A 25,866-nucleotide genomic window follows, 5' to 3' on the forward strand; every position below is an offset into this window, starting at 1 on the left:
AGCAGGACAAGCTGGTGCGGATGGAGCTGTGCCTCAGACACATTGACTGCCTACATGGTTTTCTGTATCCTCTACCCACAGGGCTGAACAACAGAGAATTGCTGACATCTTTGTAAAGAAGGGGCCATATTTAAAAATGTACTCCATGTACATCAAAGAATTCGACAAGAACATTGCGTTGCTGGATGAACAGTGCAAGAAAAACCCTGGGTTCGCCGCAGTCGTCAGGGAATTTGAGGTATTCGCTGTCATAGAATGCTCAACTTCTCCCCGCATGCCTTAGTCCTTTATGGCTATTGAAGACAAAACTTTTGAGAAAACATGTGTTAAAACATAATCTCCTCCACTAGCCGATGGTGGTGCACGCTTTTACTCCCAGTTCCAGGACAGAGAAACTGTCTCCAAAAAAAACAACGAAATAAATAAATAAATAAAATGATAATAATAATCTCTTCTAAATCTTAGAAAGGATTAATTGATCAAATAAACCAGTAAAAATTCAATATAGTCCAAGATTCAATAGTGAAATCTGTTATTGCATGTTGTACTGTTTAAGCTGGGTAAACGTCATCTTGGTTAGAGGTAGTTAGCTAGTTAACTTGTTTAAACCAAGGTCTCACTGTATAGCCACACCGGCTTCAAAGTCCTGGCTTTCGTCTCATCAGCTGGGTGCGGTTGCACAGGCCTGTGCTCCCACCACATGGGAAGCTGAGGCAGGAAGATAAGGGATTTAAGGTCATGCTTAGTATATAGTGAACTCCTGTGAGCATGGACAACATGAGTCCCTGTCTCAAAAACGAAAAAAGGACTAACCAGGTGGCTGGGAGCAGAAAGACACTCGCTGCCACGTCTGGGATCCCACGTGTGGAAGGAGAGAACTGACTCCTGAAGCTGTCCTCTGACCTCAGCATGCATGCTGGGACACATGTGCACCCGACACCTACACACATGCGCGCACACACTAAATAAACAAAGGAATAAATGAATAATCTTATTTTTTTTGGCCTATGGTAAAACGCACATACACCGACTTACGATCTTAGCCACTGTGTGTATAATTCTGTGGTATGAATCACGTGGACAGTATCGTGCCACCATCTTTCTGAAACATACATAGCCTTGCAAAACTGAGATTCCATAGCCATTAAACACCAACTCGTCGGCCAGCCACCCCTATTCCGCCTTCTACCTTGATGGATTTGAATGCCAAGGGATCATTTCCTATTTTCAACCTAACATTTTCTTCCATTCGTCTGACACCTTCACATACAGTGAAAGGAGCATGGTTTTTCGTTGGATAAGTAAATAAATAAAGTTCTAGCATCAAAGTTAAAAACTTTGCTTTGCTTTATTTGATGTGTCAGCGAAAGCTTTGTGTGTGTTTTTTTTTAAATATTTATTTATTATATATAAGTACACTGTCGCTGTCTTCAGACACACCAGAAGGGGGCATTGGATCCCATTACAGATGGTTGTGAGCCACTATGTGGTTGCTGGGAATTGAATTCAGAACCTCTGGAAGAGCAGTCTTAACCACTGAGCCATCTCTCTAGCCCCTGTGTATGTTTTTTAAATGAAAGTCTGTTTCATTTTTTAAATGAAAAAATGTTTCAATAGAGCGAGATTGCGCACTGTACCCCAGACTTGCCTCAGGGTGGGTTTTGCAGTCAGGGCTGTCCTTGATCTCTGGTCCACCTTCCCCTACTTCCTGAGCACTGAGTCTCATCCTTTTCAAGAACAATCAGTTTAATTCTACTCTCATCATTTTTGGTTGCTATATCTTAGTGTTTATTTCTTCAGCTAAAAATGGTCAGTAAATTCTAGCCACACAAAATAAGAAAGGCAAACTTTCAAAGATACTGTAGTATCGCTGATTTTTACTTTATGATGCTTCGCGCAAGAGGCAAGTAATTATACTTTGAAAATCACTTGTAGCCTTTCCTGCTCTTCCTCCCCTCTACTGTCTTACCATCCATAAAAGTAGCCATCCTGGCTACCATGGCTCATCCTGTAATCCCAGCACCCAGAAAGTAGAGTCAAGACCACAGAGTTGAGGGCCAGCCTAAGCTACACAGAGGGGTCTATCTCATAACACAATGCAAGAGCACATAGATGCGCTCATCTTGATCCTACCACACATAGACACCCCCGAGGAAAACATTACAGTCAGGTATTCACTCTGACTTGGCTGTCTTTTCTAGGACTGCTCGTCCAACACCATCTCCACTCGTCATTCTTCTAAGAGAAGGGGCGCCTGACTAGGCTGCTCTGCACTTTAATTTCTGCAGCTCCCCCAGGACCTTGTTGTTACAGTACATTGGCCGCAGGGCCCTTGGGGCAGCAGCTTCAGAAACAGACTGGAGAGGTGGGTTCGATGGCTCCAGTCAGTTTCCCTTGCTGCACAGCCACTGTCCCTTACATAAGGAAGCATCTCTGAATAGCCTGGACTCTGCTTCTGTCAAAACAATGGGCTTACTTTGAATGCCTTTTTCCCCCTCCAGATGAGCCCTCGATGTGCCAACCTGGCCCTGAAGCACTACCTGCTGAAGCCAGTTCAGAGGATTCCTCAGTACAGGCTGCTGCTGACAGGTAGGGTCCCCCAGCCTTACCAGCCAAGGTCCCCGAGTGTCCTATCGAGCACTGCCTTTCCTAAGCGTGCCCTGCGTCTTCTCTCACCACTCGCTGCATGCTAGATGAGTCACCTCGCAGGGACTGAACCACCCTCAGCTCTCTGAACATCCAGTGTCCACACTCACCTCCGGGCCTCGTGTTCATGTAGGTTTATTCTGAGCTTCGCACCACACCAACCCTCATCCTGAGTTGTTCCACTGGAATGATACTCTAATCCCAAGGAGGTATTTTGTCCCCTCCCCCATGCTGCTTATAGAGCACTGTCTTGGTGACCCTAATGAGCTACAGTGTATGTGTGATCCTTAGAATAGCTCTTTGTACATAGCACATTCTATTAATGTTAGCTCTTCTTAGCAATCATAGCAGTAACCGTACATTATTATTTGGGTATGTTGAAGACTGTTTGCAAGGTTTTAGACGTCTGGCTGGTTTACAAGAGAATATGAGGTCTGATTTAGAGGAATGCTTATGTACTTGGGTACTTCTGCTCCCTGGCTCTTTAAAACTTACCATGGTAACATAGACAAGATACCAGGCTTACAAAGATCCTTGAAAGAATGAAGTGAATTCTGTCTCCTCAGTTGGAAACAGAGGTGTATGTGAACCCCGGAAAAGCAGCATTTGCTCAGGTCCCTTGAGGCATCTAGATGTGACAGGCTTTCCTAGATTGGGAGTGATAAGATAGGGGGTGCTTTTCTTTCATACCAAGGTGTGTCAAGAGCTCAATTTGAGTTCCTAACTGCAAATCAGGCACTGGACTTCTCTCTAGAATGATACATGCTACGCAAATAGTTTGAGGATATCCTGCCCATCTGCTTTCCTCTGCTTCTGGCTGAGATTATTAATTTACAGGACAAGGGGAAGTGCTGACACGCAGTGCTTTTGCTAGATAAATCTAATGTTCTGTCGTAACCGGCTACTGGACAGCATCGGCCATTGTCACAGCGGTAGGAGGAGGGCTGCTTGTAGTGTCTTCAGATGTGAGGAGGAAGGCTCCCAGCTACTGAAAATGAAAGTGTAAAAGATTTGCCCCACCCCACCCCCACCCCCACCGTGCCTGGCCTCTCTAGTTAAAAAGCTGCCTGTGTTTAGGTTAGATTGTACGCTCAGTTGTTTCTGGTAGAGAGATAAAGAAAACAAGTTTTTAAAACGATTCATGTCTCCTTCTTAGACAAGTTTCTTTGTGGAGACAACGAAGTTGCCTCAGACTACTTATACCTCCGCCTTAGCCTCTGGAATGCTGGGATTATAGGCCCACGTCACCATACCTCACATTTCTTCATTACGTTTATCACATTCACTCACTTGTTCATTTGTTGAGTGAGGTATGCGTGCACATGTGTGCCACAACACATACGTGAATATCAGAGGGCATCTGGCGAGAGTCCATTTTCTCCTCGCCACGTGGGTCCTGGGGGTGGAAGCCAGGTCCTCCAGTTGGCAACAGGTGCTTGTATCAACTCAGGTGGTTCACCAGACCGTGCCCGGCTTTTTAAAATGTGGGGTTTTTTTTAATTATTTCTTTTATTTTTGAGATTATAATTACATCATTTCCTGTTTCTTTCTCCTCCCTCAAGACCATCCTATACACTTCTCCTTGCTCTCTTCCAAACTCATGGCCTCTCTTTCCATTAATTAAAATCTGTCTTTAAGAAGACGGGTTTGGGGCTGCCGGTGTGGCTGAGTTGGTAAAGTGTTTTTCCTAGTAGGCCTGAAGCCTCGGCTATGTCTGTAATCAAAGCAACAGACTTCTCATTGTTCTATAACGCCATCATCATGTGAGATTGGACTTTAAGTTTTTCTTCTTTTAAGGGGTTATTTGGTTCTTAAATTTTGATTTTGGCATTGTTTGGGGCAGAGTTTTGTCATACAATCCTGGCTGCTTTAGTACTTGCTATGTAGCCCAGATTGGCTTCAAACTCACGATAATCCTCCTGCTTCAGACTCCTGCTTCAGTGAGTGCTAGAATTATAGATATATTCTAACACACTAGTCTCTTGGAGTTATTTTTATTTTGGTTTATATCTTTTTTTAAAAATTATAGTCCACATAAAAGACCAGGCTGGTCTAGAACACATTATATAACCTAAGCTGCCTGGAACTGGTAGGCATCTTCTTGTGTGTATGTATGTATGTATGTATGTATGTATGTATGTATACATACATGCATGTATGTATGTATGTATGTGTGTATGTTTGTATGTGTGTATGTATGTATGTATACATGCATGCATGTTTGTATGTATGTATGTGTGTATGTATGTTTGTATGTATACCACATGCATGCTTGGTGCTCATCAAAGTCAAGGGTATCAGATCCTCTGGAGCTGGACTTAGAGATGGTTATGGCCCACAATAAAGAGCTGGGAATTGAACCTGGATCCTCAGTAAAAGCAACACAGGCTTAACTGCTGAGCCATCTCTCCAGTGTACATGTTAAATCTTAAGTCTGCATCTCTTTAAATGATTGACTGCAGTCCCATGTTTGGAAAAACAAGTTCCAATAACTTGATCCTCCCAATGACCTTGGGAGGGACCCAATTTCAAACGTAGGGACCTCCCGGTAGCGAAAGGAAGTGTAAGCCTTTACTTGAGTCACCCGCTGACGCTGATCATTATCTAGGTATTTGGCAGAGTAGGGGAAGATTCCTCCCTGGCTTGGTGTAAGTAGACTTGAACTTGCCCTGTCTCTGGGCAGAGGGAGTCTGAGACGAAGGACTGATAAGACGTGATGAGAGAAAAGCGAGTGGGGATCCCCAGAGGCAGTGGTCTGTGCTACTGTTTAGCCATCCTGGGTTTTACTTTTGGTTGGTTTTTTTTTTCCTTCAGTGTTTTTCCCCCACATGAGAACTTCAGTTCTCTCTTCATTGTAGTAAAAAATTCCAACTAAATTCTTAGTGGAAGCCCTTGTTGATCCCCCAGCTGTACATGGTCATGACTCGCATCCTCCAGCACCACTAAAATAAATGCTTGCGTAAATCCAGTGATCCTCAGTAGCGGTTGCTTAGGATCAGCTCAGAACACATCTGAGAGAACGCATGCCATTGTGAAGGGCTCAGGGAAACACAGTGAGTGCGTTACCTAATGAATCCCGCGTGCTTTTACATTTTACTTCTGTGTTGAGTGGTCAAGGCTGATGCACCGTAGTCGGGCCAATCCTGAGCGTGTGGAACACCAGATCCTCTCAAGCCGGAAAGGACTGGAATCAGGAAGCAGCAGGCAGGGAGAAAGCAGACACTGCCACAGCAGGAGCAGGATCAGTTGCTTCGTTCTCATCTTCACAAAACAAGCTATCTGGACTCCTGGATCTTGCCCCATAGCGAAGACGTGACCAACTGAAAGGCTTGGGAAATGAATAGTTACCCCCTGTTATGAAGTTCGGAATCCTCCTGCAGTAGTGCTGTGAACGTGGATAGATCACTACACAGCGTTCGAAATTGAAAGCACGCTTCCATGACTTGGGCCTTACTGAAGGACTAACCTCCTTCCTACTCTTAGTCCCTGGCCAGATCTCCAGCTTCTCCTGTCCCTCTGGTTCCCGCTCCTGTTGAGATTTAGGGCAGAGTTTTCTCCACCCACTCCATGTTATAGAAACGACTTCATACTGACCACACCACCTATTCTCACTCCCCGTGCAACCCAGCACAGCATCGCTTCATTTCCCTGCCAAAGGATATGTGCTTTGATTCTGCTCATTAGATTATGATGATTGATTGATTTGTGGTTTAATTTATTTACCTATTTACTTTTGTACTGGTACTTGATCCTCAGACCTCAGGCCTGCTCAGCCAGTATCCAGTCAGTCAGCTGCATCCCCAGCCCTCCTCGTGCATACTGGAAAAGTTGAGAGCACACTTATCTACGGTCTAGTGACCTCGGTTTACAACCCCAGCTTATGCAGATCTCACTTCCTCTTGCCGAAGCCTGTCCTCCCAGGCTCAGCTCACTCATACACCAATCACTCACTCAGCATGTGCTCCTATGGGCCAGCCCTGTCCTGGCCATCGGGGACTGGCAGACAGCACAGCGATGGCCCTTGCCCCACAGGCTGTGCACAGTCCTCTTTGAGGCTGCGTCCAACTCCTCAGGCCACCACTCAGCTCTTCTCTCCCTAAAATTTATGCGGATCTTGCCACTTGTTATTTTTGGAAGGGTCACCTTTTTCCTTTGAAGGGTTCTTTCATGCATATAAAAATATGTAAGTAATATAAAAAGCCAAATCCCTTTCGTCTTCCATTGTTTGGAAATGACTCATAGACTTTTCAGACTTTTTTTTTCTCTAGCTATATTATATATTATATTAGAATTTTTCCCAATAAAAGCGTCTTGTGTTTTTTTTTATTTGTGGAACATTATTACATTGATATTGAAGGAAGAGGAATCCGGCAGGATCACTCAGGAGAGGGTATTTTGAAGAATATAATTTAAAATGTTTCTGAAGATCTTTTCCATCTCCACAGCTATGGGGAAACAACAGTCCTTTGAACTTTGACTCATTGTAATTTCTTTGATCTTGTTCAAAATATTTGTTATATTAAAGTTGTTTTAGTGATAGACTTTATTACTCTTCTCTGCAGTCTTTGCCTTTGTCTGAGATGACATTAATTCCCTGGAGCTTTTAGAAATCCGAGACTTTCCATGTTGGTAGAAAATGGGATATTAAAGACATCTGTTACCGTGTTCTGACACACTGTGACGTTCACCGTGTGAATGTGAGTGACATCCAGACTCATCTGCAGATTTAAAAAAGTAAACCAATAGATTACACTTTTAAAAAAATCCTTATTGAAAACCACTGTAGCAAGTATTTTATTTTAAAACCAAAGCAGTTGTGTACATCAAAAGTCATTTTGAAATTGGGCTTAGTGGCCTGTACCTTTAATCACAGTTCTGGGAACGGTTGGGGCACCGTCGGCCAGCATGTCTACATAGCAGTTCCCAGGCCAGCCCGGGCTGCCTAGTAAGACCCTGTCTCAGAACAGCAGCAACAACAATAATAAAAGTTAAACAGGTCATTTCAACACTTCGTGGAGGTCACAACTTGATTTTAAAAGAGTGATGGCCATACCTTAGACACCAAACAAAGCATTTACTTTCTCACAAATCCAGGGCTTTGATGGAGGCATTCTGTCCATGTGAGATAGGGTGACAATGCCATTCAGAATTTGTGTTAATTAGCCCAGCTCCTGGTCTGTTGTAAATCATTCTGAATGGTAGTTTTTTAGGATCTCCTTAGTAAGAGATCCTACTAAATAAATTATATCCGTAGAAGTATCTCAATGCTTTGGGAAGACCTGAGGACCTAAGAACCAAGCACATTCTCTCTCCCGGTGCCTTTTGTCCGTCCATCCGTCCGTCTGTCTGTGCTTTTTGAGGCAGTCTCATTTAGCCCCCATCACCCTTCAGCTTCCTATGGAGCCAAGGGTCCTCCTGCCCTCGCCACTGTAGAGCTAGGACTGCACCCATGCAACCTTGTCTGGCTGGTGGAGTACTGGGTGGCGGGCTCAAGGCTTTGTGCTTGCCAGGCAAATGCTCAGGCATCTGAACTGCACCTAGTCTGGTTTTGTTGTTGTTTTGAGACACAGTGTCATGTAGCCCAGGCGACCTCAAATTCACTTTGTAGGCCAGGATGACCTTGAACACCCCATCCTCCCAAATGCTGGGATTGGAGGCTGTGCTACCTCGCCTAGCCAAATGTGCTTCTTCAGTACTGAATTAAGTAAGATCTGATGGGAGATGGAATGATTTAGAGATGGTGTCAATAAGAGTATACAGTATTTTCTGTTGTCCGCCTCAACCATAATTTGTCATAAAATATCTGCGATTTCCATGGTGATTAACAAATCACAAAGGTTGTTAATACTTCTGGGATTTGCTACCAATATTGCTGGCAGATAGAAACTCTTATTTCATTTAAAGGTTACTGAAAATGGAGCTGGGTAAGGTAGCTCATGCCTTTAATCCCAGGACCCGGGAGACAGAAGCAGGCGGATCTTTGTGAGTTCGAGGCCAGCCTGTTCTATAATGCTAGTTGCAGGACAGCCAGGGCTACACAGTAAGACCCTGTGTAATAGAATCAAAACAATAAAGCTTAGTGGAAATCAGTCTGCTGGTCTATGTGCTAGGTTTTCCATCCATCCAAGGTTGCAGAAAACCAGAGTTCTACCAGTGGTGATCTCTATAAATTACTCTTCTCTCCTTAGCGCAGGTTTGACCCAGATTCCCTGGAAGCAGCCAAATGCCTCTGTTTCTGGGACCTGCTTTGACAGAGGTTTAATGAGCCAAATATGTCCCTGGAGTGTCTCTCTCAGTCTTTGTGAGGAGTACAGGCTCATAGGAGGAACTGCTCCAGTGGGAGAAACCATGGAAATTCAGCTACACTTGAACTCACTCTGGCTCTTAGGGTCACTTCATCCGTCGTCGCTCTGTTGCACAGTGAAGTGCACTTGTCTCCCAAAGTCTACCTTTGCTGAATTGGTTGGGTCGTAGGGACAAATATGGACAAGAGTTTCTTTATACTCGAGCGTGGCTTCAGTGTGCCCAATGCCTTTTCTGTGTACTTGAGATTCTCACTTGATCAGCCAGCAGCCTTGATGGCCCACCCACTAAGACAGGGAGTCAGGAAACTGAGAATAACCTCTCGAATGGCCCCCTTTGCGTCTGACTGCTCTCAAGGATATTCTAGGTGCGCCTCACTAGTATAAGAAGGCTGCGGGGCTGGGTCCACCCATCCTATGATGTGCACCTAGATCTTACCACAGCATGAACTTGGGGTTGGGGTTGGGTCAGGAGTCCTTTAAAGTCACCTTCTCAGGACCAAAGTTATCAAACTCTTGAGTAGATGGGGGAGATTTTTTTTCTTGACTCTGCCCTGCATTAAGGTGCTCAGTTGAGGTCCAGGTTTAGCCTGTATCACAATGAAAAACACAATCACCCATGAAAGGTGATATAGAGAAAAAAAATAAAATACAGACTCCTTTTCTAGCTTATACAAATGTCATATTTGTATTAGCAGGTCTAGGCTGCATATTTAAGGTCTAGAACTGGCCTTTGAAAAATGAAAGAATTGGAGTTAGGGGTCATGGTACTTTTTAATTAGTAACCATGTTGCCAGTGGCCACTATCTGAGCCCAGCATGTCCAGGCCTTTGGCATCTCACCCTACACAAAGATTGAAATAAGTGTCCACAGATGTCAAAGTAGCAAGGAAATGTCATTCCTTGCTACTTTGAGCACAGGGATAGGACTGACGAGAGTACACTCGCAGAGTGATAGGGGGCCATGTAGTGAGAGAGTGAGTGCTCAAGGGCCCTCCTTAGTGGCTAGGAATTCTTCTATAGGCTCCAAAGGAAAGGGGTGCCGAGCACTAAGGGATATAGTCTAGGTGGTCCCCCATTTTAACTAACAGATCTCAGTTAAATAACCATTTTTTTTTTCAGAGCTGGGGACCGAACCCAGGGCCTTGCGCTTGCTAGGCAAGCGCTCTACCACTGAGCCAAATCCCCAACCCTAAATAACCATTTTTCTACTTCGCACAGGCCTTCCCGTGATGCAGCCGATCCTATCATATGCACACCCAGTTAGAGTATATGGGGATTCTCCCTAAAAGTCCACCCAGAGGACACACTTTCCCCTCTTAGAACTAGTTCAGGCTGAAGATGGCCCTGATCCATATGCCCGGTATAACTGGGAATACATTTGAATAGAAACCATCTGCATTTGATGGTTGTTGGGGGGTGGAGGACAGAACTTGTTCTGTTCTTCAGTGAGGAGTAGACTGGATATGCAGCCAGTGCACATAGAGGCCCTAACTTGCTAGATGCATCCTTAGAGAAGCTCATGCGTTTTCTCCTAATATCGGCACCTCGGAGGTGGTATCGGGAAGGTCAAGAGTTCAAGGTCAACCAAGTCTGTGGCCAGCCTTTCGAGATTGTTTCTCAAAATCATAGTTTTAAGACATTTCTTTTAGTGACCTCCCCCACCCAGAAAAGCAATTTGAAATATGGAAAAAGACAGATTCTCAAGATAGTGATCTGTGCTACAATTGAAATGATCGCACCGTTTATCCAAATCTGCTAACTTTCAGGAGTGAGATAAGATGCTGTTTATAACATGTGCTATGACTGGGCGACAGATTTAAGATGACTGTCAGGCAGTGAAACAGGGAAAGCCTACGTATTGCTAAGACACAGCAAGCCTTCCTAAAGCCAGAAGGAAATAATTCAAAACTGTGCTCATGCTGGTATTGGTAGCTGCAGTCCCAGCACTCAGGAAGCTGAGGCAGGAGGATTGAAAGCTCAAGGGCAGCCTGTGCTCCACAGCAAGACACTGTCTTTTTTGGAAAAAAAGCAAGCCAAGCTGGGTGGCACATGCCTGCATTCATGGAAGCAATATTGGTCAAGGTCAGTTTGAGCTGCATGAGAACCTGTTTCAAAAAAATATTGTACACGTTATTTTGGAGAGATGTTCATGGTTTAAATTTTCTTCCTAATTATTTAACTCACCAAGTTTCTTATGATGAGTTTTATTAAAGTAGGGTTCACAGTATTTTATAGTGTCTTGTTGTTTGTTGTTTGTTTTTCTGTCTAATTTAGTTGGTCCCTGCCCCAGACAGGGTCTTGCTCTTTCCCTCAATTTTGTAATCCTCCTGTCTCAGTCTCCTGAGTAGCTGGATTACTGGCATATGCTACAATGCTAGCCACCCCAATTCGTGTTCATATCCAGAAGTGCTATAGGGACTGGTGGCTCTCAGTAGTAGAATGCTTGCCTAATCCATGGGAGGCCCGGGTTTGATCTCCAACACCATAAAAATGAGTGGATCAAAATAAATATAAATAAAAGTGAACTGGAGAGAAGTTGCAAGTTGTTCCTTGGCTGGACATTACTAGATCAGGGAAGTAAGAATTTCTCTAAAAACATTTTTAGTACAATATATTCTGATCACTGTTTCCCCCTCCTTGATCTCCTCCCAAATCTTCTCCATCTCCTCATCCACCCAACTAAATGCCTTCTTTCTCTCCTCAGAAAACAAACTAAAATAAAACAAAACAAATAGAAAAGAAAGAGCATGAAACACACACACACACACACACACACACACACACACACACACACACACACACACACACACACACCATAAAACTAGAAATCAGAAACTGTTATATATAAGCAAAAGACCTGTAAGGTTTTTTTTTGTTTTTGTTTTTTTGGGTTTTTTTGTTTTTATTTTTGTTTTGTTTTGTTTTATTTTGTTTTTTTTAAATGACCAGAGAAAGCTGTGTGAGGCAAAAATGTCTCCAAAACTACCATTGAGTTTGTTTTGTTTTGGTCATCCACTGCTGGGAAGTCCCTTGAGTATGGTTTGTAAGTTTTCTTTTGTGAGCCATTATCAGTTGGAGATAGCTTCTGGGTTAGGGATAGGAGCTTGTGTCCGTTTCCCCTCTCAGCACTGGGACCCTATCCATGCTGGCCCTGTGCCGGCCCTGGGCAGGCCCTGTGCCTGCTGCCACAGTCTCTGAGTTCCTATGTGTGTTAGTCCTGCTGTGTCTGGAGGCCTCGTTTGTTGGTGTCTTCCATCTGCCCCAGCTCTTACAAAGTTCCCTGAGCCCCGAGTCGAGACATGCCACTTAGGATGAGTATTGGAAGTCTCTCTCCCACCACCCCCTTCCACTCTCCCCACGCTCTCTGCATACTGTCCAGTTGTGGCTCTCTCTCTTAGTCCCCGCTTCTCTGACGATGGCTGAGCAAGACCCTAGTCTGTACACGTAACGGGATGCGGTTGGGCGTCATTTTACTGCTATGTTCCTTCAGCAGAACAACCGTGTTTGGTTTTCCAAAGCTAGGAAGAATCTCAGCCTCTGATTCCTTAGAAAGAACCCCAGGAGTCTCTCCCAACCTGCTGACACGTAGACCTCCGTTTTATATTTCAAGCGCCATGATCTTAGGAGGGCCAGGGCGATTTTTAAGTTGCTTGTTTCTAACTTTGAGACTTCGTAAAGCCAGGCCCATCGCATGAATAGATGACCTCTCTGTGGATCCCGTAATTCTGCATGTGTTGCAAAACTCATCGCAGATTATAGAGGAAAGAAGTCTGAACTAACACAGCACGCCTTGTCCTCCAGTCTGAAACATTTCGCTGTGGAACAGTACCCCTCTAGAGTTCATTTCCTGTGCTCCGCCACCAACCACTCTCAGCACAGTTCAGGACTCTGGCCCTTTGGAGGCAGAAAGTTCTAGGCTCCCACCAACGACTGAAACTCAGTGAAGGTTAGCCTCTGAGTAGTTTCTATTTTTAGTTGGTTGATTAAGAGTGGTGAGGCTCACTAGAAGCTCTGGAGTAGATAATGTAGACCTTCAAGAAGATGGAGTGTTTTAGGACTCCCCACCCTTCCATCTTGGGTCTTGTGTGAGTAGAAAGGTAACTTGCCTGTCCCTAGGGGTTGCTTGTGGTGTGTTTCAGTTAGTTTTACACTACTGATGAGGGACAGGACGCTTAGGAGTTAACTATTCAATGGCGCCACCTGGCGGCCCAAGAGTGCATTTTGCAATGTCTGTACACCAGTAATTCTCATTTCTCTCCCCAAACACCCCTCTTTGACTCTGTCTCTGCTTCTAATATGAGGTCTCAGACTTCTGATCTTCCTGCGTCCACCTCCCAAGTGCTGAGGTCACAGGCGGGCACCCCACCACCACTCCTGGTTTTTTTCTTTTCCTAGTTTTGACTTAAAAGGACCGCAATAGTCTCATTGGGTTTCGAGACAGTTTATTTTTATTTTCTTGAACGAACTCTCTCTGCTTAATTAGTTTAGGCAGGGGCAGGAAACTCATGATGGTCCAAGTCTAACCTGACAGCTGGCAGCTGGAACATCTCCTGCCCGCACGATTACTGCGAACGTTTCCACAGAGCCAGGCCCTAATTGGGAGGTGGTTACTAATGCCCATGAGGATGCAGGTTGTCTGTCTGGTCTCCGTTCCTGGTTTCACCCCGGCTGTAGCCAGTCAGACGGTTTCAGGGCTGCCTGACTCACGCTCATCAGTCACCCTCCCCTTGCTGCTGCCAAGGTCCTGACTGATTCATAACTGTTGAAGGGGATCGTAGACAGATTGGCGGATTAGTTGCAAAGTTGAATTGTAGAGACCAATATCACATTTTTTAAGTTGGCAGAAGGCCAACTTAACTGCATTCCTTCCCTGATTAATAGCTGGGCTGGAGAGATGGCTCAGCAGTCAAGAGCACTGGCTGCTCTTCCAGAGGTCCTGAGTTCAAATCCCCAACACCCACATGGCAGCTCACAAATGTCTGTAACTCCAGGGGGATCCCACACCCTCACAGAGACACATGCAGGCAAAACACTAGTACACATAAAATAAAAATAAATAAACAATAGCTTGTGATAGCAGCATCTTTAGTATAAGTTCTGTGTAGTGACTGTACTCAACCCGTTTGTGAAACTTCATGTCCAGACCAAACAAACAAACAAACAAACAAACGCAACTTAAATGCTTGTCAGGCTCCGGAAAATGATTCTGAGGTCAGGATTTCCTAATGTACATGTCTTCCAGGGAACTCTCTCAGGATGAAGGAGTAATTCCATCTGTAGGAATACTCTTCCGTGTAGATGAACAGGAACTAAAGAGGAAGCTGCCAGAGTCTGGCATTTAAGTAAATCAGCCGTCCTATCAGGACTCTTCAGCTCAGTCCTTCATGTAAGGAAAATCCTTTGGGGGTTAGGAATACCTATTAAAAAGGAAATTGGGGCTGGCAAGATGGCTCAGAGGGAAAGGTACCTCCTGCCGTGCCTTCTGACCTGAGTTCAGTCCCAAAGCCTCATACTAGACAGAGAGAATTAACCCTTATAATTTGTCTTCCGACCTACATAGGAACATCCGGGCATGCAAGTGCCTACACAAATACAACAACTAACTAACGAAATGTCTTTATTTTTTAAAGGATGTGTTTGTGGCAACCCTAACATTTTTGTTTGTTTGCTTTTGAGACAATGTCTCACTGTGCTGGAGGTTAGCCTTGAATTCATCAGCCTCCCCTGTGCTGGAACTACAGGTACAAACCCCTGTATAGGGTCTTGACACTGGCACACTTAGCCATGGGACTGTTAAGTACCGATCCGTCAAACATGGCTTGTGTATGGAATGCGCTCTAAGCAGAGTCAACATTGAGAATAGCTTGTTTTGTTTTATTGAGACAGAGCCTCCTTCTGTTGCCTAGGCTAGCCTGAAACTCAGCCACGTAACCTAGGCTAGCCTTTGACCCCAGACATTCTTTTGCTTCAGGCTCCTAAGAGCTAGAGTAACAGGCATGAGCCGCTACATTTGGCTCAATAAGCATTTTTTTTTTTTAAATCTGAGAGGAGGCCAAGCATAGTGTGTAAGCAGAATATTTCAATCATTTTTGTGATGTGTATTTCATCAGAGACATGCCTTCCTCCCTGTGTGTTTGGGATTTCTAGTGACTTTCCCTGGCAAGAGGGGAAGCCTTGCTTGCTATTGTCATATAGAGCACCAAGGAAGGTTTTCATGGTGGATGTTTATAATATTATAATATGCATATCCGGACTCCACGGCTCCTAGGTCATCACCACAGAGACAGAGAGTTTCAGCGGTTTGAGCGTGTCTGTGGTCCCTACATTTGGAAAACCAGGGCTAACACCCAAGCTTCCATATTTGCCTGCGAGCATGACTTACGAATCTACTGGCAGAAATCGTATCTGTTGATGATACTGAGCAGAGGTTGGATCTCACACACGCACTTCTCTAACGTGCTTTTCCTCTCCCCGTTTTCCACACCTCCACTGGCACCAGTTCCCTGACGTCAGCCTTTACTTAGAGAACTTGCTGGGGGGTGGTGGGTGATAGGATGCAAAGCTCACAAATGAGAGTAAAGTGAGTAGCTGCCCTGTCAGGTCCTGTTCAGAGGGAAAGCGGCTTTCAAATGGAAAGTTTTATAAGAGACGGGGATCTGAGAAGAGCCTGCCTGTCAAGAACGGGATGTAGTTCAATGATAGACCATGTCCGAGGCCCTGGTTTCACACACACACACACACACACACACACACACACACACACACACACACACACACGGCCAGGAAAGTAAGCTACAGCCCATGCAGTGGGGGATGGTAAATTAGAAAGAACCTTGATAGATTCCAGGGTTATCGAAATCCATTTTCAGTATTAAAGATTCACTAACTAGAACGTTCCCCCATATTATAAGGCACAGAGCACCATGTTGTTTATGTTGTTTATATACTATGTCCGTCTAGCCTAGGGCCTCTCGACCACAGGCATGTTGACATTTGGGTTATCTGCTGTGAGGCTATATCAAGATCGTTTTTAACTAGATCCCTGACTTCCAACCACAGATTGCCAGTAGCACCCCTTCCCCTCAGCTGAGACAGCAGATGTCTCCTGACACTGTCAGATGTCCCACGAGGGCATTTGAAAAGTTTAGAACACGTGAGGAGTTACCTTGGTATCTTGAGAATCAGTAGATTATTAGACTGAAAAATCTGTCTCTTGGGCGTTCGATGTCTCAGTGCCTTGAGGCTTCATACTAGGCATCGAGATTAAGTCGGTCCATGTCTGGTGGACTAAACATACTAAGTAAACATTAGGAAACCTGGATTGCATTTTTGGCCCAGGACGAGAGTTGAGTGCCTTAGGTGAGATGGGTTCGTCCTCCAATGCTACACCTTCTCTCCTTCTGTGCATGTTCTTTTGTTTGGTTGGTTGGTTTGGCAAGTTTCCACCGTGCAGCTCAGGGTGGCCTCAAGCATTAGATCCTCCTCCCTTCTGCTTCTGGTCAGGCGTGAGGTAATAGCTGTGTGTTCCAAGCTCTCCTGAGTTCTTTTTTTTTTTTTTTTTCTTTTTTTCGGAGCTGGGGACTGAACCCAGGGCCTTGCGCTCGCTAGGCAAGCGCTCTACCGCTGAGCTAAATCCCCAAACCTCTCCTGAGTTCTTAACCTGATGCCTTAACCTTATGCTGTTATGATGTTCTTAACCTTATGCCGGGGTTCTCAACCTGTGGCTCTCCTCCTCCTTGGGGTTAAATGACCCTTTCACAGGGAAACAAAGACTATTGGGAAACACAGAGTATTTGCATTATGATTCAAATCAGTAGTAAAATCACAGTTCTGAAATAGCACTGAAAAATCATTTCGGGGCTCCCCCAGCATGATGAACTGTGTTAAAGGTCATAGCTTTAGGAAGGTTAAGAATCACCCGCTTTTAAAGTCTTTGCACTTCTGGTTCTATGTGCCCAATCTCAGGGCCTTGTTCTTCCAGAGTTGGACTAAAAGTAAAAGCGAAGTATTAAAGAGATGACTTAGAATTGTCTGGACTGCATTGCTCTAAATACTCTGGTTTGTTTCTTTTCTAGATTATTTAAAGAACCTCCTAGAAGACTCTGTAGACCACAGAGACACCCAAGGTAACTCCCCTCAGCCTCGGTGTTAAATTACATTTACCTAGGGCTGGAAATGCACAGAACAAAACTCACACTTGAAACTCCTTTTGGAAAGTCCCCTCAGGCAGCTCAAACTATTACCAGGGAGAGTGGCAAAGTGCTGCCTCGGGCAGCGGACAGCTGTCACAGGAGACCCTCAGGCTCCCCCACCCCACCCCCACCCCTGGGGCAGTGGGCGGTCCTGGCCTGATCTGGATGCCTCTCTCCCTTGTGTTGCTCCATCACTCAGCTGTGGTGGGTTCAATCTGTCTTTCGGAACCAGATGATCCATGAGGTCATTTCCTATTGAAAATCCCTCCCACGAGTGACTAAACTAGAGGTCAAGGATGGAGTGTAAGCCAGGCACTGCGACAAACACATGTAATCCCAGTACTTGGGAAACGATCACAGGAGGATTGCCAAGTGTCTGAGGCTAGCCTGGGGTACAGATTGACCCCTGACAAAGCAACCCATAAAAGGATAAAATCTAAAACAGCCTGTCGTTTGGAGAACACTTTTGCTAGAGGCTTACCTTTCCACACTCTCTTACACCTTAACCCCTCCCCGAGCGCACACACTCTTTGGAGACAAGATTTCGCAATGTACCACAAGCTGACCTCAAGTACAAGATCTTCCCAGGTTTGAGGATTACAGCCGCATGCCTCCCTACCTGGCCTTTTTAGTAAGGAAAATAGCACAGTACAAGGAAGTGTAGTCTCCATGTCAGACTAACTCTGGTTGGGGTTTCTGTTTCTCCTCATTCTCTCTTCGGTTTCTCGGAATGCATTAGCAAGTCCGTGTCCACTCCGTTAATGTTTGATTTCAAGCACATCCTGTGTATTCTGTGTTATCTTCAGATTGAGAACTTGAGTGGGCATGGGGGCTGAGGGGTGCGGCTCGGCAGTTAAGAGCACTTGTTCTTGCAGAGGACTCGGGTTCAGGTCCCAGCACCCACATGCTGGCTCACAGCATCCACAACTCCAGGTCCTTGTCCAGCCTCTGCAGGCACCAGGCATACACACACACACACACAGTGCACATACAGAACACTCACACACATAAAGTAACATTTAAAAAACACTATGCTTGTCTCACCGCCTACTTAGAGATTGAGCATCCTTGTCTCACGGTTACTTTATGTCTCCAATGTCTTCCATTTGTGTTTTGTTGTTTCATCTTTTGTTGGCTTGGCTTGATCTTTCAAAACAAGGTTTAATTGTAGTATAGGTTGGCTTAAAAGTTGCTGTGTAGCCAAGGGTGACCTTGAACTCCTAACCACCCCCACGTAAGTGCTGTGGTTAAGTCACCAGGTTTTGCCACCCGGTCTTGCTATTTTGTTTCAAGGCACAATGACCTTGAACTCATGATCCTCTTGCCCCGGCCTCTTTTGAGTGCCAAGGACTGTGCCTCTATCCCCAGCTTAGTTTCTTTGATGTAATGTTTGTTTGTGATACTGTAAATTCAATTCAGGACACGGGCTAAGCAAATGCTCTACCACTGAGGGACACCCACACCCCAAAGTTACACTAGCATTCTATTTAAAAGAAAAAGCTTGAGGTTGCCTTAAATGATGGTCCGTGTCCTCAGTAAAGACATCGTCCAGCTGATGAAGAAATTTAAAATCTCTTTCAAAACAAATAATAAAGGAGATAGGTTTAGAGTAAGGATGCCCTGAGCTATGCTGAGTCATTTAGAAAGAGGAGAATATGACAGTTAAAGAAGCAAAGGAGTTTGGCTAAGGAAAAAGCAGGACTGTAGATGAACTTGAGTAGACAGAAGGAAGAGTGGGCTCTGCTGGCCTGAGTCTGTCTTGTGAAGAATAAAACATAAGGCCCGAGGTTATAGGTCACCAGTACAGCGCTCACTCAGCATGCACAAGGCTCCGCTTGCTCCCCAGGACGCCCCCCCCCATATCCTCATTATAGTGATCTTGATAGACAGAGCCCCGAGCTCTGTCCCATGCCTCAAGATTTCTGTCTTCAAGGAGATGGTCAGTGAGTCTATAGATGAAGTAGAGAGTTTGAAGTGGAGGATCTGGGTCCATGGGAACCACCTACTATCAACTGAAATAGCCAGCGAGCAGTGAGGTGCACTGTGCGGTCAGAAGCAGGGAGTAGATGGCATGCGGGCAGCTGTGCACAGGACTGTACCGAGGTGACGGGAAGTGAAGCAAGTACATCTTTGAAAGGTAGACAGCCAGGGTAAAGGGGTGGAGCGATCAGCCTCTCTTAAGGAGATGGCATGGGGTGAGAACGGTTGTAGAGCGTCTTTATCATTCATCCACTCAGTCCTAAGGTTCTCAGCCCTGCTCACCACAAACTGCAGCAAGCCAGTGAGGTGGGCATTTCCATGGAAACCATGAGGATGGGCCGTGGTTAAGTTCTGGCATATGGCGGGGATTGCTATATAAACACTCCCTTGTTTCCTTTAGAACAGTGATAAGGTTGTGCATTTTCTGTTTTGTTTTGTTTATGCCTGTTTTCCCCTGGTTCTGCCCTCACTGGATCTTAATGTCTGTAGTCAATCCTAATGTCAATCCTAATGTCTGTAGTTCTGGCTACTCACAAGCAACCAAGTTCCCCTCAGAGTTTAGGTACTGCATAATAGGTGCTTTGTCAACTGGGCCTGCTTATGTTGGAACCTGCTTCCTTGGTAACCAAACACCCTCTCTATTCCTGTATATTCTAGATGCCCTAGCTGTTGTCATAGAGGTAGCTAACCATGCCAATGACACCATGAAGCAAGGGGTGAGTATCCGGGGGTCAAGGGCTGGTACCTGTGGAAGCTGGAAGCCTAGCCTTCACGTGCTCTACCTTATCTCCTATAGGACAACTTTCAGAAGCTCATGCAAATTCAGTACAGCTTAAGTGGACACCATGAAATTGTGCAGCCTGGGCGGGTAAGCGTCCTAGAATGCCTCCCACAGTCTAATACGCTGCCTGGGCACTGTCTGCAGCTATTTTCATTTTACTTCTGAAAATGAGTTGTGTTACACTTCAGTGACCTAATCCTCATCGTTTTATCCATTCAAAACAGAATGCTGTAAGTCACAGTGACAAGCAGTCCAATTCAATCAGGAGATAGGCAGAGGACCCCATGGAGTTCCAGTAGAGTAATTTAGTGGGATCATTTGATCGTGTAAGACCAACTGAGCTCACACAGCTTTGGAGACAATGTCATTGAAAATCTTTAGGCCTTGAAGGGAAAGAGATTGCTGTTTCGATGCTCCTCACAGAGCACAGAAGTGGTCTAAGATGAGCTCAGGAAATTGCACACTGTAATTGTCAGGCCGTTGGGTGTGCTCCAGATCGAGTACACACAGGCAATTACATGTCAGTTCATAGAGTAATCCCTGGGGCCAACACAGGACTTAGGAGACTGATCGTTATACCTGACTTCCTTTAAAATTTTCTTTATAATTTTTGGCTTCTTCCTCTTTTTTATCTTTTTAAGAAAAAATTCAGGGGTGCATGTGTGTGTGGTGTGTGTGTGTGTGTGTGTGTGTGTGTTAGAGTGAGAAAGGACAGTCGTTGGGAGGGTTCTCTCCTACCAGGCAAGGCTTAGGAATTGAACTCAGGTCATCAGGCTTTGCAGCAATTACCTTTACCCACTGAGGCCTCTCATCGGCCCCTTTCTATCTTTTTTGAGACAGTCTTATATAATCTAGGCTAGCCTTGAACTTACGTTCTGCCTCCCAAGTACTGGAATTACAGAAGGACACTCCACCTCATGCTTGGTTTATTGAAATGCTAAGAAATCAATCCCAGAACTTCCTTCAAGCATATCTTGCCCAACTGAGCAAATCGTCATCCTCTTTTTCCCCTTAAAAATACTTGTTTATTTATAGTTTATGCATATGAGCGTTTTGTCTACCTGTGTATAATGTACACCACGTGCCTGCAGTGCCCACAGAGGCCAGAAGAGGGCGTCAGATATCCTGGAACTAGAGTTACAGGCAGTTGAGCGCTGGCCTCAGCGATAGCAGCTAGTTACCTTATCCACTGAGCCACTCCCCAGCCCCTCTATAGTTTTTTTTTTTTTTTTTTAGTCCCATTTCTAAATTGGTATTAGGGCTTAAAAAGAGCCCACGACCAAGTCACAAAGCGTCTCCTCGCATCCCACAAAAAAAATCAGTTCAAGGAGAAGAATGTTGAACAGGAATTCTGTTTACTGTCGTCGTGTGGTGATGGGAGGACTAACCGAGTGTTTGCTTGGGTGAACTAGGTGTTTCTTAAGGAAGGCATCCTGATGAAGCTGTCGCGGAAAGTCATGCAGCCGCGAATGATTTTCCTGGTAAGCGGCTCTGTGCGGTTTGATTGGTCCAGGCCATAGCACTGCACAGTGGGAGGCACGGAGAGCACATGAGCTTAGTGTGCTCACACAGCAGCTTAGTGGTATTTGGGGATAGCCATCTTGCTTGTTTCAAGCGTAGGAATTGATGAGATCTGTTATGATACTTGATCAGAATTTTTTTTTTCCTCTTAGAATTTAGTTTATTTCATTTTAAATTTGGAAGAATTGTTCTAGTCAGTTATTTATTCCAGGCAGATTATAACTCTTAGTGTGATTTAGAATCCATAGAACACCTTAATAGAACTTGGAAATAAAACAGCAATCATAAGGGCATTTGGTTATTACCGACGAAGCAGATTCCAGCCTAAGTAAGTCCAGTAGACAAAACCCCCACTACACAGTAACTAAACTCTGGGAGGACCTTGGCTGCCCGTGAATCACCAGAATGACTGGACATTAAGATTCAGGATATAACCAGGGGAAACAGGCAAAAACAGGTTACATCTCTGACAGGTAGCCTTTATTGTGTGTGTGTTTACTGGTATCTTCGTTGCTGAAAGTTAGTTCTGTGTTTTTCCTTTCAGTTTAATGATGCTCTACTGTACACCACACCCATGCAGTCTGGGATGTACAAACTGAACAACATGCTCTCCTTGGCGGGAATGAAGGTCCGTGTGCATCTTACATGTCTCACTTACCCAAACATCCGTAGAAGTGAATGCCTGGGATAGCCATTCTCTCGTGCCCTCACCTTTCTGCTTCTGTTTGCTCCTGCTCATGCCTCTGCTCATTCCTGTCAGGGGTTTACTCTTGTGTTACCTCATCCAAGGAAGAGTTATTGACAACTACTGTAAGCAAAAACAATAGCCAATCTGATAAAAAAAAATATGATGATGAATTAAAGAGTGATCCATTTTGTTTCTGTTTTTGTCCAAACCTCCCTAAGCCCCAAGACGCAAGACTTTTCAGTAATGGAGACAAAATAAATGCACAGTCATAAAGATCAAGGCACAGTGAGCACTTTCAGGAGTCCCCTGGCAGCACAGCATGCACTTTGAACCTCACCCACTAGGAGGAGGCAAGAGGCTCAGGGGCTTTCTCAACTACATAGTGAGTTCGAGGCTAGCTTCAGCTACTCGGGACACTGCCTAAGTAGACTGAATAAACAGGTAGATAGGTAGGCAGGTAGCCAAAGACTGGTTGGTGGTATATGCCTTTAGTCCCCAGTACGCGGAGGGCTGAGACAGGAGGATAATTTGAGTTCAGGAGCTCAAGAGTACCTGAGGCAGCATAGTAGGACTATCGTGTTAAATATAAATATATATGTTCCTGTAAGGGGGTGGGTTGTCTTAGTTAGGCTTTCTATTGCTGTGAAGAGGCACCATGACCACCGTAACTCTTACAAAAGAAAACATTTAATGGGCTGTCTTACAGTTCACAGGTTTAGTCTGTTGTCATCATGGCAGGAAGCATGGCAACATGCAGGCAGACATGGTGCTGGAAAGTAGCTGAGAGTTCTACATCTAGATTGGCAGGCAGAAGTAAGAGAGAGTGACACTGGGTCTGGCTTGAGCATCTGAAACCTCAAAGCCTGCCCCCAATGACACACTTCCTCCAACAAGGCCACACCCACTCCAACAAGGCCACACCTCCAGTAATGCTCCTCCCTGTCTGTGAGTCTGTGGAAGCCATTTTCATTATGTCATTCCCCTGCCTGGCCTATGTAGCTGGGCCTGGGATTGAACTCCTTATCCTCCAGCCGTGACCTTCCAAGTGCCAGACTCATAGATGAGAGCAATCATAGCAAGCCTCGTGGTTTATGAGAGAGTCTACTCTGTAGCACAGGTCACCTTAGTAATCAAGATGATCGTTTGTCTGATCTTCCTTAATGCCGACATCACTGCTGTGAGCCGCCATAGCCAAGAAGAGCATGCATGTTTATAGGTGTGGTGAACTTTGAACAGACACCTGAGAAACAGCAGCTGCTCCATAGTGAGACCCTCTCCGAAATAAAACAGAAAGAAAAACCCAGCCCTTGACAGAGAATCAGTGAGCCTTGCGGTATGAATTACAGACAGACATGTTGGGACAGAGCGGATATCCGGACCTAAAACTTGGAGATGCGGAAGTAGCTGCCCGTGCCTCTCATTCCAATTTGTCTGGGGCATAGAGTCGATGGCGGAGTGTGATGGTACATAAAGCTAAATGGGGAGATGGCTGTGCGTGTCAGCGTCCAGGGGTCTGGGCAGCTCCGGCGCCTGTGTGATAAGTTTGTCAGATGTTCGTACCTTCTTCCAGGTCAGAAAACCTACCCAGGAGGCATATCAGAACGAGTTAAAGATTGAAAGTGTAGAGCGTTCTTTCATCCTCTCAGCAAGGTAAGTGTGAGCGAGCAAGCGAGTGTGCATGAGTGTGTGCGCAAGCGTGAGTGTGAGCATGTGTTCATCGCATTTTCATGTGCACATATATTGACATTTTGGTTGGGCAGTGGTGGCGTGCGGCTTGTCCTGGTCTACAGTTTAAGGGCATCCAGGGCTGCACAGAGAAAACCCATCCTGGAACAAAAAAACAAAAACGAAACAAACAAAAAGAAATGACATTTTGCCAGCGTAGCTCACTCAGATCGTGTGTTTACTTTCAACATTTAGGTCAACTGGTAGACATTTTCGTCCTTCCTTCCCTAGAACTGCTTACTCCCAAGGGTACTCCACACTGTCAAACAGACAGAGAGCTGAGACAAGAACGTGCTGGACACATAAAACACGTGTGTGTCAAATATTTCTGTAGTTCAACATGTGTTTCCAAACTGCTTTATCCTGTGCTAGAAAGATTTCGTGTGTCACTTAAGGTTCATAGCCTAGTGATAGTTATCTCATTAAAAATGAGGGCACCCTGTCATGTACTCAGGAATCAGGTGACTTCACCAGAACCTTCTCCCCAATTGAATTTGTAAAGTACAGGTGAGGGGCAGGTACAGGATAGAAGGAAGCCTGTCATTGGAGGAGAAGGAAGGATGGGCGGGAGAGAAGTTTGAAGGAGGAGGAGGAGACTAGGAGAGAGAGGAAGAGACAGACAGAGGACTGAGAGAGGGGCTGAGAAGCCGTGGCAGGACAAGATGGCAGGTGATGTTAAGATTCTGCTCTGTGGGGGTTAGGGATTTAGCTCAGTGGTAGAGCGCTTGCCTAGGAAGCGCAAGGCCCTGGGTTTGGTCCCCAGCTCTGAAAAAAAGAACCAAAAAAAAAAAAAAAAAAAAAAAGATTCTGCTCTGTGTATTTACAGGTTGTTATTAATGTTCTCAAGGGATGGATGGTGCTGGACTTTGTATGTTTAAGTGGGCAATGATATCTTACCAATTGGATCTAAAAAAAAAAGATGAGGGCACCAACTTACAGATCCAAAGTAGAGATCAAAGTTTCCGCGTTCACATCCGCCATTACTGTGGTGTACGATATCACATTACCTCACACTGAAACCTACAGTGGCTCACGTGTAATGAAAGCTGTCATAAGGCTGGGCTTCGTGGCGCATGCTTACAGCCATGCAAGATTATCGTCCTCTACACAGTGACTTTGAGGCCAACCCTCGTATGAGACCCTGCGTTACAAAGCTGTAATGTAAGCCAAGCATTAAGGACACACAACGTTGTGTGGCTCCCACAAGTGTGACTCCCTGTGTTGTGCTCCACGCTGCTCCGCAGACTGTGCACTTTGATTTGGTTGTTTTGAGGCCAGATCTCCTTATGTGACCTGGCTGGCCCCAAATTATTAGCAGTCCTCCCCCACCCATGTTTTGGGATTATAGCCGCATGCTACCACACCCTCCTCAGGATTGTGTAATCCATGAGGTAAAAGTTTGCGGCAGCTCTGCATCCGGCCTTTCGGTGCCCTTTTGCTCTTTATAAATCAGTGATGCATGGGGCGTTTATGCAACGTGCAGCTCTTCACAGGAGGGGAGAAGAGGAACTAGGGCGCAGGTGTCTGTGGAGCTCCACGACCCATGAGTGGTCCTCATGGCGGCTCAGCAGTACCATGACTATGACTTGATGTCTCTCTCAGTCATATTTCTGAAATTCTCACAATATTTTTTCTCCTTATTGTATCTGTTTGTATGATCTGTAATACATGATCGTCGATGTTAACATTTAATTGGTTTTGGGCACCAGGATCATGCGTACGTGATGTTGAACTTAACTGGGAAGTATGTTTTTCTGACTTCAAACTGACTGTTTCCTCATATGTTTCCCTCTCCCATGTCCTATTTTCTCAGACAAAATTCCCCTACCATGGACTATAAGTGTTCAACCCACAGGAAGAGTTACACATCCCTCACTTTAAATCAAAAGCTACAAGTGATCAAGGTTCATACGGAAGGTGTGTCCAAAGCCCCAACAAACAGAAAACTAGGCTTTGGGGTCAGTTGGCCGTGTCATAAGTGGAAAGGAAAAGTTCTTGAAGTTGGTTATGCTACTCCACCAATACGTGG

At 45.2% G+C, this 25,866-nt stretch overlaps 1 protein-coding gene across 1 annotated transcript in view; it reads left to right on the forward strand.

Annotated features, from left to right (window-relative positions):
- The window catches only part of Fgd6 (FYVE, RhoGEF and PH domain containing 6), a 162,899-nt gene that overhangs the window by 123,869 nt on the left and 13,164 nt on the right, over positions 1–25,866 (forward strand). Inside the window, exons 7-14 of the mRNA XM_032911576.1 lie at positions 82–238; positions 2,502–2,589; positions 17,026–17,076; positions 19,780–19,838; positions 19,919–19,990; positions 21,316–21,384; positions 21,969–22,052; positions 23,683–23,762. Of these exons, the coding sequence (XP_032767467.1) occupies positions 82–238; positions 2,502–2,589; positions 17,026–17,076; positions 19,780–19,838; positions 19,919–19,990; positions 21,316–21,384; positions 21,969–22,052; positions 23,683–23,762 (660 nt within the window). The remainder of the gene's footprint in view (positions 1–81; positions 239–2,501; positions 2,590–17,025; positions 17,077–19,779; positions 19,839–19,918; positions 19,991–21,315; positions 21,385–21,968; positions 22,053–23,682; positions 23,763–25,866) is intronic.

This window comes from Rattus rattus, chromosome 1 (genome assembly GCF_011064425.1).
Source record: "Rattus rattus isolate New Zealand chromosome 1, Rrattus_CSIRO_v1, whole genome shotgun sequence".
In the NCBI taxonomy this organism is placed as follows: domain Eukaryota; kingdom Metazoa; phylum Chordata; class Mammalia; order Rodentia; family Muridae; genus Rattus; species Rattus rattus.